The sequence below is a fragment of the Rhagoletis pomonella genome, unplaced genomic scaffold, assembly GCF_013731165.1.
Source record: "Rhagoletis pomonella isolate Grant_MI unplaced genomic scaffold, Rhpom_1.0 Rhpom_scaffold_00005, whole genome shotgun sequence".
In the NCBI taxonomy this organism is placed as follows: domain Eukaryota; kingdom Metazoa; phylum Arthropoda; class Insecta; order Diptera; family Tephritidae; genus Rhagoletis; species Rhagoletis pomonella.
The window spans coordinates 51983288-51999766 of NW_023458559.1; the positions used below are offsets into that span (position 1 = coordinate 51983288).

The 16479-nt window shown below is 41.2% G+C and overlaps 2 protein-coding genes across 2 annotated transcripts in view; both read left to right on the forward strand.

Moving 5' to 3' along the window:
• LOC118739170 (OTU domain-containing protein 5-A) overlaps window positions 1-16479 on the forward strand; it is a gene marked incomplete in the record, with an annotated part of 44874 nt that overhangs the window by 7406 nt on the left and 20989 nt on the right.
• Window positions 8585-16308, forward strand: LOC118740144 (mucin-2-like). The gene is made up of 4 exons (XM_036471637.1): window positions 8585-10329; window positions 11542-11564; window positions 13850-13917; window positions 13989-16308. Exons 1-4 carry the CDS (start codon window positions 8830-8832, stop codon window positions 16301-16303), a joined length of 3906 nt encoding a protein of 1301 aa, XP_036327530.1. The 5' UTR covers window positions 8585-8829; the 3' UTR covers window positions 16304-16308.

The following is a 16479-nucleotide window of genomic DNA, read 5'->3' on the forward strand; positions in this document are numbered from 1 at the left end:
AAAACTCGTAGGCGTAAATTATAATACTAAATATAAAACAAAATACTAGATGGAGAATTCAATTCTAACGTCATATACACGAATATATAACGGAATGAAGGAAAAATATGGTTACTCATTGTAATTATTTCTTAACAATGTGTTTATTTCGATTTTTTTGTTGATTTCCATACGCATTTCATGAATTAAACACTCAGAAATAATACAAATTATATACAATACTGATTTGGACTAGTGATAAACATAATGAAATAACGATGTACCAAGAGCATTACATATACACCATGAAAATGCGCAAATAATAAAATGTGAAAAAAATGATATAGAAATTGCCCTAAACTAGACTACTGGATACATATATTTTATTATATAATTTAGCATTCATGTACTGGTAGTTCCAAGGGCTTCCATTGTAGACAGCATTTGCCTGAAAATTTTGTGTATATTAAGTTGGCAAGTCCTTTAAAATTCTTGATAGCTGTTACTCGCTTGAACAGTGCTTGTGTGCAAAACTAGTTAATAATCTTACTATTAAAAAAAAAAACATATACGTATATATTTAAGGACTTACATAAAAACAATATATAATATATGTATCTTTGGTTATTCACACGCAGAATATGTACATATAAGGAGTGTTCGCTATGCACAAAATTTGTACAAGTTGGTACCAATTGTTACCAAATCGTGTTCGTTTATGCAAAAACCCAGTAAAACTTGCAAGGAGAGAGCACAATTTTGACATTTCATTTGGAGGGGAAGTTGCAAATTTGTGCTGGATAATTTTCTCTCTTTGGGAGAGTAAGGTACCTTATTCTCTGAATTTTGTTACTGGCTAATTCTTAGTGGCAGGTGCATAGCGAACACTCCTATACTTGGATCTTCATATCTTAAAACGTTTTCATTAAATAACTATTACTATAAACAATATTTTGTGCATTGAACCATGATGGATGTAAAAAGTAAATGCAGCGAATATCTAGAGTTTTGAATATTGCTATTGAAGTCTTTCTTGAAATCTGTATATAAAAAATATTTCTTTGCAAATAATCTGGCTTCTTTTTCATTTCAACTATTTATGTTCTGTAGCAGAAACAATTATTCGTGAATTCATAAATGCATATATTTCGTCGCATCGGAATGTAAATATGCTAACTACCGCCAAAGAAAATTTACAGCTCAGACTAACAACTACTAATAATTTTTATTTGTTGCTTAGAAATCAAACCCAATATAAAAATAAAATAAATACAGGGCTGTTCGAGTGGCAATCACAACCGCAGTACTCCGCCTATCACGTATCACGTTGGATGTAAAATTCTAGCAATGTGGTATCACTTGAGCAGTTGCAACAGTGTTGCAAATTTTCATCAGTGCTGAAGCACTGCCGCTTTTATTAAAAGCCTCGAACAAGCCCACAATAACTCATATTTTCTAGCAGAATGTTGCTTTATAAGCAACAAATCTCTGTAAAATTTCTTAAGGTAGTTAGCCGGTTTATACTCCCAAGAAGACGATTTGTGTCAATCGGGAATAACAGTTAAAGACGGGAGGTTCACTTAACTTAATGTACCATTGTTGTCGTTCCCACAATAGTGGTGTCTACGTAACCGGCACGACCCAGGTTCCGATCTGGCCAAGGACTTTCACTCCAGCATCACTCCCCAAAAACTCTGTGGGGAATATGTATGCTGCTACAAAAACTACAATGTCGCAGAACATTCTTACGAGAATTGTCTTTTCGATTTGTGAAATGAATATGAAGGGAATAATTTCGTTGTCAGTAACCTCTTTGCATGTCTCATCAAAATACCACGAATAAAGTTGCATTAATGCCGCGATGTGTGAATTTGGTATAACTGCTGGTCGATTTATTACTGGACCGCGTCCATGTATAAGAGTAGGCGCCCTCTGACGTGCTTGCTTGAAACTGCTTGCTGAGCACTTTGTTATGCTCCCTTACGGCAAATATTTGGGCCTCGCTATACAGGTGGTGCTCAGACTATATAGGTGGTGCTCAAAAGGAAACCTGTCGCCGTCCGGAGTGCGGCGCTTCTACATGTCTGAAGCTTCGACCACTGCGGCCAACTAGTGCCCGACGACCAAACAGGCGAAGCATAGTTTAGAACCGGGCGGCCAATTGCCTTGTATGCTGCCTGTTCCTTTGTTTTTGCCCCAGGTGCAGCCGGCGAGCGACTTGAGGACCTTGTTGGGGCCCTACTTTTTTGACAACCGCGGTTGTGTGCGCGGTAAGGAGAATAGGCTGTCACAAGGTTTCGAAGATAATCGTAACAATTGGTGTCAGAAGTGGGATTGTTAAATAAATCCCGAAGGATAAACTACTGAAAATGGCGAAGATTCAGGACTTAAAGATTGAGGAGCTGAAACAGGAGTTGGAGAAGCGGAATTTGGCCACCTCCGGAAGAAAAGTGGAATTGTTATCCCGGTTGCGAGAGGCTATGGAAGCTGAAGGCATCGACGTGGACAAATACGACTTCCAGGGTAAACCCGACGATGCATCCGCAAAGGACGAACAGAAGGATGAGGCTGCTTGTTCGTCGAATGATATGCAGCAGACATCCGGGAATGTTGAAGAACAGCAAAAGGCTCCTAGTTCATCAACAGCTATGGACATGAACACGTTATTGGCTGCCATGTCACAGATGTCATCACAGCTATCATCGCAGATGCAAACACAGCTTGAAGCACAAAGGTCGCAGTTGTCGTCAGATGTTTCATCGCAGATACAAGCGCTGGAGACACTGTATATCATCAGCGGTATCAGAGCAGATGTCATCACAACTGGAAGCACAGGATGCAAAGATTGCACAAATACAGGAAAAAATCGAAGAGAGACAGGGCAAAGTCGAGGCTAAGATGGGCGAGTTGGAAGGTCGACTCCGAGACTTGCAGTTGAATCGTCCAGCCGCTTCGACGAACGCTCCCAAGGTAAAAACTCGATCCTTTGATTGCACGATCCCTTTCCAGGTCTTTAAGCTCCAGTTTGAGAAGACAGCTACAGCAAATCACTGGAGCATGGAGGATAAATCCGCTGCTCTGTTTGTTGCATTAAAAGGACCTGCAGCGGAAATCTTCCAGACTATTCCTAATTGTGAAAGGAACAGTTACGGTGCGTTAATGGGTGCAGTGGAAAGACGTTATGGTAGCGAGCACAGGAAACAGATTTACCAGATGGAGTTGGAGAACCGCTGTCAAAATCCCAATGAGACTACAAGAATTCGCCTCAGAGATCAAGAAGTTGGCTCACTCGGCTATTGGAGACGCATCTGGTGAGCACCTCGAAAGGGTAAAAATCCAGAGGTTCATTCACGGAATGCGGGACGTGTATATCAAGCGAGAAACGTACGCGAATCCAAAGCCAACATTTGCTGAAACGGTCTCGTATGCTGCCACGTGAAACGGCGGCACTCCTAAGTAGACCTGCCTACAAAGCACATCGCGTGGAAGTGGAAACACCGGACGAAACAAATGAAATACTAAAGAAGATGATCCAACTGCTGGGCAGAAAAAGCATGGCTCTGGCAAATGTTTTAAATGTGGAAAGCCAGGCCACTTCGCCCTCTATTGCAGCGGAAGTTTCAGTGGGCTCAACAATTCAGCAGGACGCAAACGCAGGGCTAAAGGAGACGAATTCAACTCCAATCAGTCGTTAAACTAAAACGAGCTAGCAGCAAGGGACGCACGCTGGCTCCCGCAATTGAATGCCCATAATCTCCGTCTCGCGAATTGGCAGAAAAGCGAGCAACGTTACTGTTGGTGGATATGTGGACGGACATGAGCCAGTACTAACTGTGGATACGGGCGCATCACATTCCATCATTCGATCTAATTTGGTCACTAAAGAGGTAAGGCCATTACCTGGAGCAAGGTTGAGGACAAGCAAGTTGAAGGAGAGGTAACATGCAAAGTCACAATAGGGAATGTGACGGTGTTACACAAGTTTATAGTCACGGCGATTGTGGATGAAGTCATCATTGGAATAGACTTCTTATTTGATAAAGGTATGCAGATCAACATGAAGAACAGGATTATGACATATAACAATATGGAAGTGCCCCTTAGATTTGGGTATAATGGCCCGTACAGCAGCAAGCGAGTGATCCTAGAGGAAAGCGAGCAGATTCCACCGAAGTCAGAAGCAGTTGTTTGGGCGGAGATTGTGGGACAAACAAATTGTGGGTTGTTGAAGCAACACCACATTCTACACCGGACGTACTTATTGGTAAAACCCTGGCTAAGACGCAAAAAGATGGACGCATCCCAGTGCGAGTACTTAATGAATTCAAATCCCCAATTAAACTCCGAAGAGGAACTGTACTGGGACAATGTCGAAAGGTAGAGGCAATCTTCAACTGCGAAAAATTACCTGAAAGCGATTCCATTAGCGCGAATGACATTGCGGAAGACATAAATGCTTGGACGGAAGGGTTGGAAGAAAAATACCAGCACAAGGCTAAGGAACTTCTCCACAGATACTCCAACATATTCGACAAGGACCGCAACAAACCAGGCAGGACTACTGTTCTGAAAGGGTGATGTAAGGCCAATCCGTCAAGCTCCTCGGAGTTTTCCACTGGCCAAACGTGAAACTGTTAGCCAAATAATAAAAGAAATGAGCGAGAGTGGTGTGATTGAACCATCAGCGAGTCCATGGAGTTCGCCGGTACCGGAAACTAAACGATGTGACGAAAAAGGACAGTTATCCTCTTCCCAGGATCGATGACACTCTGGACTCGTTGACTGGAACAAAGTGGTTCTCAACACTCGACCTTAAGAGCGGTTATTGGCAAGTGAAGGTAAGTGACGAGGGCAAGGAGAAGACAGCTTTCAGCGTTGGAGACGGTCTGCGGCAATTCACGGTGATGCCCTTTGGATTATGCAACGCTCCTGCCACTTTTGAAAGGCTTGTGGACCATGCCCTTTGGATTACGCAACGCTCCTGCCACTTTTGAAAGGCTTGTGGACCATGCCCTTTGGATTATGCAACGCTCCTGCCACTTTTGAAAGGCTTGTGGACCATGTGCTTAAGGGACTGCATTGGAAAACCTGCTTGGTGTATCTAGACGACATTATTGTATTGGGTAAAAGCTTCGAGGAACACCTTAACAATTTAGAGGAAGTTTTTCGGAGGATAGCTGGCGCTGGCCTGAAGCTAAGTCCTAAAAAGTGCTCACTGTTCAAAAAGGAGGTGAACTACTTAGGGCACAAGGTGACAACGGAGGGCACCTGTACTGCGAAGTAAAAGATAGAAGCCGTAAAGGATTAACCAAGACCTAGGAACCTGCACGAACTACGAAGTTTTCTTTGGCTATGCACCTACTACCGCCGATTCGTTCCGAATTTCGCCAGCATTACTAATAGCCTCCACGAGCTCACGAGGAAAAATAGAGCCTTCGAGTGGATCAAGGAGCAGAAGGACGCTTTCCAGACTCTACAAGGAACGGCTATGTACTGCACCTATGCTAGCGTATCCCGTTCCAGGTGCAACGTTCATTTTGCATACGGATGCTAGTGGTTATGCCATAGGAGGCGTACTGTCGCAGATAATTGATGGGCCGGAGAAGGTAGTTGCCTACTATAGCCGGTCGATTGGAAAACCAGAGAGGAACTACTGCGTAACTCGTAGAGAACTACTAGCGTTGGTGGAGCGCGTCAAACATTTCCACAAGTACCTCTATGGGCAACGTTTTCGAGTTCGAACGGACCATGCAGCGCTGAAGTGGCTACTACAGTTTAAGAATCCAGAATGGCAGCTAGCTCAGTGGATTAAGAGACTGCAAAGTTATGACTTTGCTATAGAGCACCGCAAGAGAAGTGTCCACGGAAATTCTGATGCCATGTCCCGTCGACCATGTAGCCTGGAATGTAAACACTGATCAAAAGCTGAAGGCAAAGAAGACATAATAGACGTCCGGCTAACGCCAATAACACCAGCGGAAGAGTGGAAGCAAGAACAGCTACGAAAGTGTCAGCAGAAGAAGAAGAAAGATCCAGATCTGGAGCTTTTGATGCACGGACTGGAAGTAGACAGAAGGCCAACTAAGGAGCAAATGGCAGCGGAAAGCCTCATCGCAAAGGCGTACTGGGGACAATGGAAATGCTTAAAATTAATATATGGCTGTTTGCACAGGGTATGGGAAAGTGAAGATGGCCAGTGCTCCCGCAACCTAATAGTAGTACTAAGGGTAGGAATTCCGGATGTACTCAAGGTATTCCACAATGGTCCTAGTGGAGGGCACCTGGGAATCACGAAGACCCTGGAGAAGATAAAGCAGAGGTTCACAGAGTGGATTGCTAACTGCGCGGAGTGTATTGCAGCTAAAGCCCCGAAATCCAGGAGTCATGGTCAGATGAAGCAGTATAACTCAGGTGCACCATTCGAGCGGATGTGACAGTTTTTAGCAAATGAGCCATATCTTCATACCCATGTATTTATGTGCATATGAAAATTTTCGCACACAAATTAAATTTCTTAATCAGCGATATTTGTTCTGATCTACGCACATATTTACGTACATATATACATACATAGTAGGGATGTTGCGAATGTGGAATTTTAGACATCTGCGGATGTCAAGTATTTTTAAGAAACAATTAAATTAAGTTGTTTAGGTAAATAGAAAAATTACAAAATTGTAATTTTAAATATTTTTTTTTTTATTTAGTACTTGAATTTATAAATTGGAACATTATATTTAATAAAAAGAAATGAGAGTTGCATCGGGCCTGAAAATGTCGGATGTGTCCTCCTAAATTTCATCTTCACTTGAAGAATCTAGGATAATGGCGAGATCGTTGTTTAAACGCCGCTTACAAGCCAAACCAGATGTGTCAGGTTTTTCGAAAACTTTTTAAAAAGAATTCTTCATTCTCATTCCTTTGGCTGTTTCAGAATTTGGGGAACCTGTAACGTCTCAGAGTTTTTAGCGTTCATCAGTAGTTTTTAGCCGACTTCCAAAAAAGGAGGAGGTTATCAGTTCGTCGCAATATTTTTTTTTATGTATGTAACCGCATATCTTTGGACCACGTCAACCGATTTTTGCATCGGAAAGGTAGTGTCTCAGAGGTGGTTCCATACTAATCTGGTTTAGAACCGAGCATTGGAGCATAAGGAATATATATCTATTTTTTTTTTAAGTCGGTTTTTTTTGCTAAATTTGTAATTTATTTTTAATGCATTCTTCTGCGACTAGTTTGAAAAATTTGTGCTTATAGCGAGCTAAATATGTAGGTCGATATGGAAAATAAATTATTATTTTCCAGGAATGAAAATTTTGAACAAAATTCTGTTTTCAAATTCGTGACGGATGGTGATGGTCTCAGGTAGTTACGTAACTCTTACCTAATAAAAGGTCAGACCTATAGCTTTTTAATTGTTTGAGCATCGATTCTCTCTATAGCCAAACGTTGACCATTTCTGCTGAAAATCCCTACTGAAGGAGCTTATTCTTTGACTTTAAATAGCAAAGAAGGAAAACGTTGGGAGAGAGTTTTACCAAGAAGTTTTTATCCAAGGATCCAATGTATATCCCTATGAAAAAGATATTGCCCGAAAAGTAAACAAAATTACTGTTTTTTAAATTATTGCTACAAATAAATTCTCCAAAGAGCCCCATTTGAAATGGTTGAAACGAATATATCAAAAGCAAATTACGACAATTTAATTTTTTAGTTTTTAAGGCTTTATTAAGATTGGTCCAAAATAATCATAATGAAGAAAGACACCGATTCGGGTATTTAAAGCACAGAAAAAAGAATATCATTAAAAGGACAATGTTCTCGTTGACGTACGTCAAAGGTCAAGTAGAAGTGCGAACATGTATGACTGCCCACTGGTAGCTCGGTTATATAGCTTAAGAAATAATATGTTTAAAGACATTTTTATCAAAGTTGATAAATATGGCATTTGACCAGTTTGGTTACACAAATATTCCCATGTGCGGCGCCCGGGCAACACGACCACAGACAAAAAAAATATTGGTTACAATTTGTCATTTGGTTTTCCAGATATCCGCTTTATCAGTGCACTTGCACAACATTCGCATTCGCAAAAGCTCCGCATTGATTACTGCGAATGCAAATATTCGCAACAACCCTGATACATAGTTATTCATCTAAACGAAAGCAATCATTCGGTGAAGGCCAAACACTGCAATTTCTCTTTTTGCTTTAATTAAAATTGCAAAAATTAAATGTTTGAATAAAATACCATTTTGTAGTGATAAGATTGCTTGAAAATACACACAAATTTGTACATATGCCATTTATTCCATGGAATATATACATACATCCGTACATACATATGCCAGCCACAGTTAACCGAAAAGAAGTCTACAATTAAAAGACAGCTTCTGAGTATTGCACTATAAGCATACAAATCTATGTACGTATGTATGTATACCATATTTGATACAAAAGAAAGAACTTAATACATATTGCAAAATAGGTCTTTATTTAGTTTTAATTAACTTACTACCTGCACGCGATAACTCTTTAATTGATTAAACCGAGAATTGCTTATATTATGTTGCCGCTGTGAAAAGAAACTGATCAGTCTTTAAAGATTTCCGGGGCACTTTGCATCTCAATATACAATAAAAATGCGAAACGGTATGTACTTAAGGATTTCTGCTCCTAGCTCCGTTTATTCAAACTGACACTATTATTGCAGTGTATTTTGGAATTCTTGTATGGCTGCTGTATGCGAACTGCAAGGCCGTAAAAGATCCTTGCGAAGGTCTAGAGGATGGCACACGCTTATCTCATGCCATTCAGTGTGATCGGTTTGTAATTTGTAAGGGCCAAAGGATGTTCTCGGTTGGAAAATGTCCTCGTGGATTGCACTTCAATCGACGTCTTGGAGTTTGTGATTTCAAGCAACGCGCTCGATGTGATGTAGCCTTGGTGTTACCAAGCCTCGGGATAGAGTCAAGAGTAAGTGAATGTTGCAGTGACTGCTGCGGCTGTTGCAATAAAATACCGAGTCCTGATGTGCCCTCAGTCCCAGACGCTGCATCCTTACCTGCTGCGCTTTCAACACCCGATGCTCCTGCATTACCATATCAACCATTAACTGGCCCATCAGGCACAAATTGCAGCCATAAAGGCGTATGTGAAGGTCAACCAGATGGCGCCATGTTTCCTGATCCTGGCTCAAACGGCTATATAGTTTGTCAATGTGAATGTGAAATTGCAATGCCTTGCCCTTCTGGCTTAATTTTTAATTCTGTGTTGAAAGTTTGCGATTGGCCGGAAAACACTTCAGGAACTTTGAGTACACCAACTACTACAACACCAACTTCCGTTCCATCTTCGACAGCAACCATTACATCCACCACTGACACTTCATCAACGCCTACGGACTCGTCTACTCCAGACGCATCTTCAAACTCAACTTCGGACACACCTGCAATACCGATTGTCACATCTACTACTTCCGAGACATCCTCAACTACAAGTGCTACATTTCCTTCCGACACTTCCACAACACCAACAGAATCTTCCACACCAGACACTTCTTCAGCCTCAACTACAAGTGCTACATCTCCTTCCGACACTTCCACAACACCAACAGAATCTTCCACACCAGACACTTCGTCAGCCTCAACTACAAGTGCTACATTTCCTTCCGACACTTCCACAAAACCTACAGAATTTTCCACACCAGACACTTCTCCAACTCCAACAGTGACAAGTTTTACGACATCTTCGGACATTTCTTCGACAGCAATAAACACTTCGACACAAGATACATCTACCAGCACAAGTGGCACCAATCCTTCAGATACATCTTCAACATCAAGTGTCACAACAACATCTTCCGCCCCTTCTTCAACTTCTAACACATCGACAACACTTCCTGATATAAGCACTTCAGCCACGCCTTCAACACCAAGTGGCCCTGCTACGGGTCCATCAGGTACAACTTGTAATAACAAAGGTGTATGTGATAATCAACCAGATGGCGCCATGTTCTCTGATCCCGATTCAAATGGCTATATAGTTTGCCAATGTGAATGTGAAATTCCAATGCCGTGCCCTTCTGGCTTAATATTTAACTCAGTGCTGAAAGTTTGCGATTGGCCAAGCTCTGACGATCAAAAACCCATCATACCGTCAACCGGCCCGTCGGGTACCGTATGTAATAATAAGGGCAAATGTGATGGTCAGAAAGATGGCACTTTGTTTTCAGATCCTAAATCAAGTGGCTATATAGTATGTCAATGCGAATGTGAGATTTCTATGCCTTGCCCGGGTGGTTTAGTATTCAATCCGAATGTGAACGTATGTGACTGGCCCATGGCCTTCGTTTAGGTCGACAGATGTTAAAATATCATATCAGACAAATGGGTTGCATACATACTTACATACATATATATTTACAAATATTCGAGTGTGTAAATTCATAAATAAAAGTTATTTGTTAAACCCAGGTCTATTTTCAATGGTTTTACATTTCACATGCACTGGGTGAAGGTACTAACGGGTGATTCATTTAAACCTTTTTTAATTTTAAATAAAATCTTAAAAACAGAACTGGAAGATGGAAGCTTTATTATTACCCAAAAGAACAGTCTCAGAAATTTACTTTTTAAAAATAATTTCATTCAAATGTTGTCAACGGCTAAGCTGTCGGTGGTCTATTCGGAAGGTCCAATTTTCAATTACTCTCCAGCATTGCTACCGGTATCTCGTGAATTACGCGAGTGATGTTGGCACCTAAATTTCGAATTACAGCTGGCTTATTACATAACCCCAAAGAAAGTAATCCAGAGGTGTGATGTCAGACGATGACACGGTACTGGCATTAGTGGTTTAAGAAAGCAGTGTTGGGGTATGACCGATTTTATGATGAATTATTAAATAATACTGAATAAAAATAAGATGACAGTATGACACTAGTCACACGTGGTTGTTTAAATAAAAGCGAATTAAAAATGGTTAAGATGGAACAACATGTAGGCAAGTCTAAGTTCGGGCGGAGCCGAACATTAAATACCCGACACAAGTATTAAATATATGTTTTTCACCTTTCCGAAAACTACCGCTACATGGTAAGCGATAGGACGTTCAGTTAGATAAAATGAGATAGACTTATATAGTCATTTGTGGGCGGTACCACGCCCATTTTTTAAAATTCCAAATAATGTTACTTATTTTCAAGGGATTGTTGTTAGTATCAATTTTGAATAAATTAAATTTCGAAATATTAAAATTTCAAGCATTTCTCAAATTTACCGTTATATGTAATTTTAGTCCGATTTCAATAATTTTCAACGTTTTACTTTTATGTGGAAAGCACAATAACCATGCCGAGCTTGGTACAAATTGGTAGAACGGTTACCGATATACATACATATATGTGATCATAAGTGGGCGATGCCACGCCCAATTTCCAAAATGTTATCATACATGTGTTTCTTGGTAAACAATTATTGCAAGCATAATTTTGAATAAATTACCTTTAGTATTTACTTATTTATCGAAGATTTCATATTTCTTTCAATTACCGTTATATAGGATGTGGGCGTAGTTATTGTCCGGTAAGTTTTGGAGAAATGGGTGGCGCGGTTACAAAGATATATACATATAATCATAAGTAAGCAAGGCTACGCCCATTTTTCAAATATTTACAATATTCCTAAAAATAATTGTAAATATATGTAAATTTTGAGTGAATAAGCTTCAGTAGTAACTAAAATATCGCAGTTTTCTTATTTCTGAAAACTACCGTTATATGGGAGGTAGGCGTGGTCCGTCCTACACCCGAAAGAAGTGCACGTACCAAGTTGCGTTAAGATACCTCAATTTTTGCTCGAGTTATCGTGTGCACAGACGGACGGACGGACAGACAGTCACCGCTTAATCAATTTCTCTTTCAATTCTGATCATTGATGTATACATTTGTCTATATCTATTCGATTCGTTTTTCCTGTTACAAACAACCGTTATATGAACGAAGGTATAAGTGCGCTCGGGTATAAAAAGGTCCTGAATGATTTTCTTTCAAAATCCAGTTTTGTGCGAAAGTCAATAGGTTACTCACTAAAATCTTATACGAATTTTAATATAACTACTGCAGCATAAAATTTGCTACAGTCTTCAACAAAAATCGTGTTCAAACGAAATTCGGAACCAAGCAATCTGACTTTCTACTAATTTCATGGCGAATTCATATAAGGTGGTGTTGCTAGAACAGCTGCTTTAATTCGCCTCGGTACACATATGTCAAAACTACTTATGAGTGAGTGCGAAAGTAAGAGTTTTCTGTCCCTCTTCCTCCTTGAGTGAAGAATGGCTGAAATTTGGCACATGTGTACCGAAAGCGAAAACAAAACACAAATGTAGTTTTTGTTTTTGTACTACCGCTACCACCTTTATATGAGTTCGCCTTGATTAAGTTTTTTTTTTATCACAAACAAGAAACAAAAATGTGTGGAATATTCCATACTTTCACTCGGAGACAGAATTGTCCATTGTGAGTAACTACTAGGAAGGTAACAACCATATATGTAATACTTCTATATTGGCAGTAAGCTAACTTCTCAATGTGTAAGCATTCCGAAATCAGAGCGAGACAGTCTAGTACTGTTTTTGTCAATGTATTGTGTACTTGAGTGCCGTTTTTGTATATGTGTTGTGTACATGTTTATTTATAAACGTATGTGTTCCTTTTCTTTCGTACGTGTTTATTGATATATCTGTGCTGTAGTGTTTTCGGACGGTACTAGCTCTTACTGCCAATATAGGAGTATTACATATATGGTAACAACATATATTTTTTTTTTAATTTTGACTTACTAACTCCAACATAGTTTTTTCCTAAAAGCGCCAAATCAATGAATTTCCAGTAAAAAGTTTAACATTTTTTGTTGTAACTGTTAGTTTGTTGAATTTTTATAATTTTTGTACATTAGAAGCTTGAAACGTGGATTTATGTGGTTCTGGTTGTGTAATGTGTTACACCTTTATGCAAAAATTATAAACATTAAATAAACAAAAGAAAAATAGCGAAAACTGGTCAAAATGTCACTTAACATAATCAGCTGACCACACGTGTATATGAAACCTTTTTGGGTAAAACCTTAATTCGATCCCTGGCCCGAGTCAATTATAAAGAGTTTTTCTAACAGCGGTCGCCCCTCGGCAGGCAATGGCAAATCTACAATTGTATTTCGGCATTGAAAAAGCTTCTCATAAAAACCACTTACGGTTCGGAGGCAACGTAAAAGTTTAGTTGCACCCATTTGAGTTATTACATCAGGACGCACACACTAATTGGAGGAGAATAAGTTCAATTAGCAATTAGAGTTTTACTTGAAGTAATATCGGGCTTAGTGAAATCTTAAGCGTAGATAATGAAAATGATATTAAATTAAAAATATTAATAATAAAGACTGCTGAATGAAATTAGGTTTTTTTTTTTTGCTGACAGAATTAAGTACAATTTTATAAAAAGCCCACATTAGCTGCACTTTTTTTTCAATACGTAATGGGTATTTATAAACTGCCTTTTTTCAGGCGAAATAATGACAAGAGCCACTGTAGTATAGAAGATTTTTATCGAAAAATTGCAAAAATAATGATGAACATTTTGATAACTACCACAGATGCTGTGGCCGAATCGATATGGTTCGATAAGGTAGTCTTTAACAATAAACACACATGTTGCACTTGCATACATATGTATGTATGTTTGAGTATACATAGTACACGTAGTTGGTATTTCCTAGTTGAATGCAATCAACAACAATTATGATTTTATTGCAATTAAGCATTGTTTTTCGACCTATATAAATAGAATGGACTAGCTATGAGGCCACCATAGTGTTTTGTTTAGTGGAAACGGAAGTTCCAGTAGCAGACCATATTTTAACCATCGCAGAATGCTAAGAGGTTTGTTTCAGTCGCCAAGCATTTTTGAAGGTTCTACATTGGCCGATCTAATTGGATTATTGTTATTGCAGTTATAACGTTAGCAGTCTTGGTGCTAAGCGTGGAGGCGAATTATGTGAGCGAACCAAGGTGCACTAATTCGATAATCGGTAGCAGACACCCCCATTTTTTGGAATGCTCCAAATTTGTAATATGTGTTAAGACATGGTTTGGTCGGGTTCAAAGCTGTCCAAGTGGATTGCATTTTAATGCAGAAGAGGCGGTATGCGACTATCCATCCCGGGCCGGATGTGCCATGGAAAGATCTCTTGTGAAACCTAGTTGCGAATGTGATTGCAGTGTATGTTGCCCAACTAGTGTGCCTTGCGATACTTCAACTTCAACATCACCTTCGGCTCCAACTTCCCCAATAACAGAGGCTCCTTGTGAAACGCCAAGTCCAACATCTACGCCTTCATCCCATTCAACTGCAACAATCTCAACAGCGCCACAAAGTCCCAGTACAGAAACTCCTCCTTGCGAAATACCAAGTTCAACACCAGCACCAACGCCAGCATCGACACCAACTACTACAACCACTTCTCCACCACAATCAGCAACCCCAACAGCCACCCCATGCAAAACGACTACCATTAGTTTCCCAACCCCCACAGGGGAATCTCATACGCCTACAGTAGACTCGCCAACACCTACCGTTGGCTCTCCTACATCTACTGATGCCTCCCCAACTCCTCCAGCTGATTCTCCTGCGCCTACTGCCGAATCTTCTACACCTAATGGAAGCTCGGCCACACCTTCAGGAGAGTCTTCTACGCCTGCAGATGCCTCATCAACACCTTCAGGAGGCGCTTCTACGCCAACTCCTACGGAAGGCTCTCCCACGCCTAGTGAAGGCTTATCAACGCCTTCAGGAGCATGTCCTACATCCACAGATGCCTCGCCAACTCCTACAGTGGACTCTCCCACACCTAGTGGCGGCTCATCAACACCTTCAGGAGGTCTTCCTAAACCTACTGATGCTTTGCCACCTTTTGAAACAGACTCTCCTACGCCTACTCACGCCTCGCCAACTCCTACATCAGACTCTCCTACGCCTACTGGCGATTCTCCTTCATCAACTGCAGGCTCTTCAACGCCTTCAGGAGGGTCTCCTGCACCAACTCCTACGGCTGACTCTCCCACGCCTAGTTCAGGCTCATCAACACCTTCAGGATCATCTCCTACATCCACAGATGCCTCGCCACCTCCTACAGCGGACTCTTCTACGCCTACTGGCGGGTCTCCTACACCTACTGGAGGCTCATCAACGCCTTCGGGAGCAACTCCTACGGCAGACTCTCCCTCGCCCAGTGAAGGCTCATCAACACCTTCAGGAGCATCTCCTACACCTACAGATGCCTCGCCAACTCCTACGCCTACTGGCGGCTCATCAACGCCTTCAGGCGGGTCTTCTACGCCAACTCCTACGGCTGACTCTCCCACGCCTAGTCCAGGCTCATCCACACCTTCAGGAGCATCTCCTACATCCACAGATGCCTCGCCAACTCCTACGGCGGACTCTCCTACGCCTTCTAGCGGCTCTCCTACTCCTACTGGAGGTTCATCAACGCCTTCAGGAGCAACGTCTACGGCAGACTCTCCGACGTCTAGTGAAGGCCCATCAACACCTTCAGGAGCGTCTCCTACATCTACAGATGCCTCGCCAATTCCTACGACAACTGGCGACTCGCCTCCACCTACTGGGGGCTCGTCCACGCCTTCAGGAGGCTCTTCTACGGCAGACTCTACCACGCCTAGTGAAGGCACATCAACACCTACAGGAGCAACTCCTACGCCCACAGATGCGTCGCCAACTCCTACGTCTGACTCTCCTTCACCAACACCCATAGAAGTGTCTCCAACACCCACAGATGGGCCTACTTCCTCGGGCTTGCCAACACCAACAATACCTGCACCCACAGGAGGAACTATCGACTGTGATCCAACATGTTGCAATACAACTGAAGGCTATACTCACGTTCTGGAAGGTAATTGCCAGAAATTCGTAGTTTGCGTGGGCGGAAAAGAAAATATATTTACTTGCTCCAATAATTTGCAATACAATTCGGCGACTGGGCAATGTGACTATCCGAATAATGTGAACTGTACATGGCCCCAAGCCCCACCAAGTGGGCCCTCGGCTGGCCCGTCTGGAACTTATTGTGAAACTGGAGGACGCTGCGTGGGTCAACCTGATGGCACCTCCTTTGCTAGCGAAACGGATGCGTGTAGCTCCGACTACATTGTATGCCAATGTGAGTGCGAGGTGAAACGCAGTTGTTCATCTCAATTGATGTTTAATGTCAAGTTAGGGGTCTGTGATTGGCCCACAAGTTTCGGTTGTTAACTCATTAATTGGTAATTGGTATACATACATACATATGTAATGCATAAATACATACATATGTACTTTTTGTGAAATAAACATGTACATGAATTTAGCCTTTCAAATCAAAATCAAAGCGTACATAAAATATGTTAGGCCAAATTATAGCTCTTTGAGCGTCAAAGTGCGAAAACCTT

Excerpts from the sequence above, each read along its gene's own strand:
- LOC118740144 (XM_036471637.1), top strand. The coding sequence starts at position 8,830 with ATGTTCTCGGTTGGAAAATGTCCTCGTGGATTGCACTTCAATCGACGT. Across the intron at positions 10,330-11,541 it reads GTGACTGGCCCATGGCCTTC|GATGTGGGCGTAGTTATTGT; the intron begins GTTTAGGTCGAC and ends ACCGTTATATAG. Across the intron at positions 11,565-13,849 it reads GTGGGCGTAGTTATTGTCCG|TGTTTTGTTTAGTGGAAACG; the intron begins GTAAGTTTTGGA and ends AGGCCACCATAG.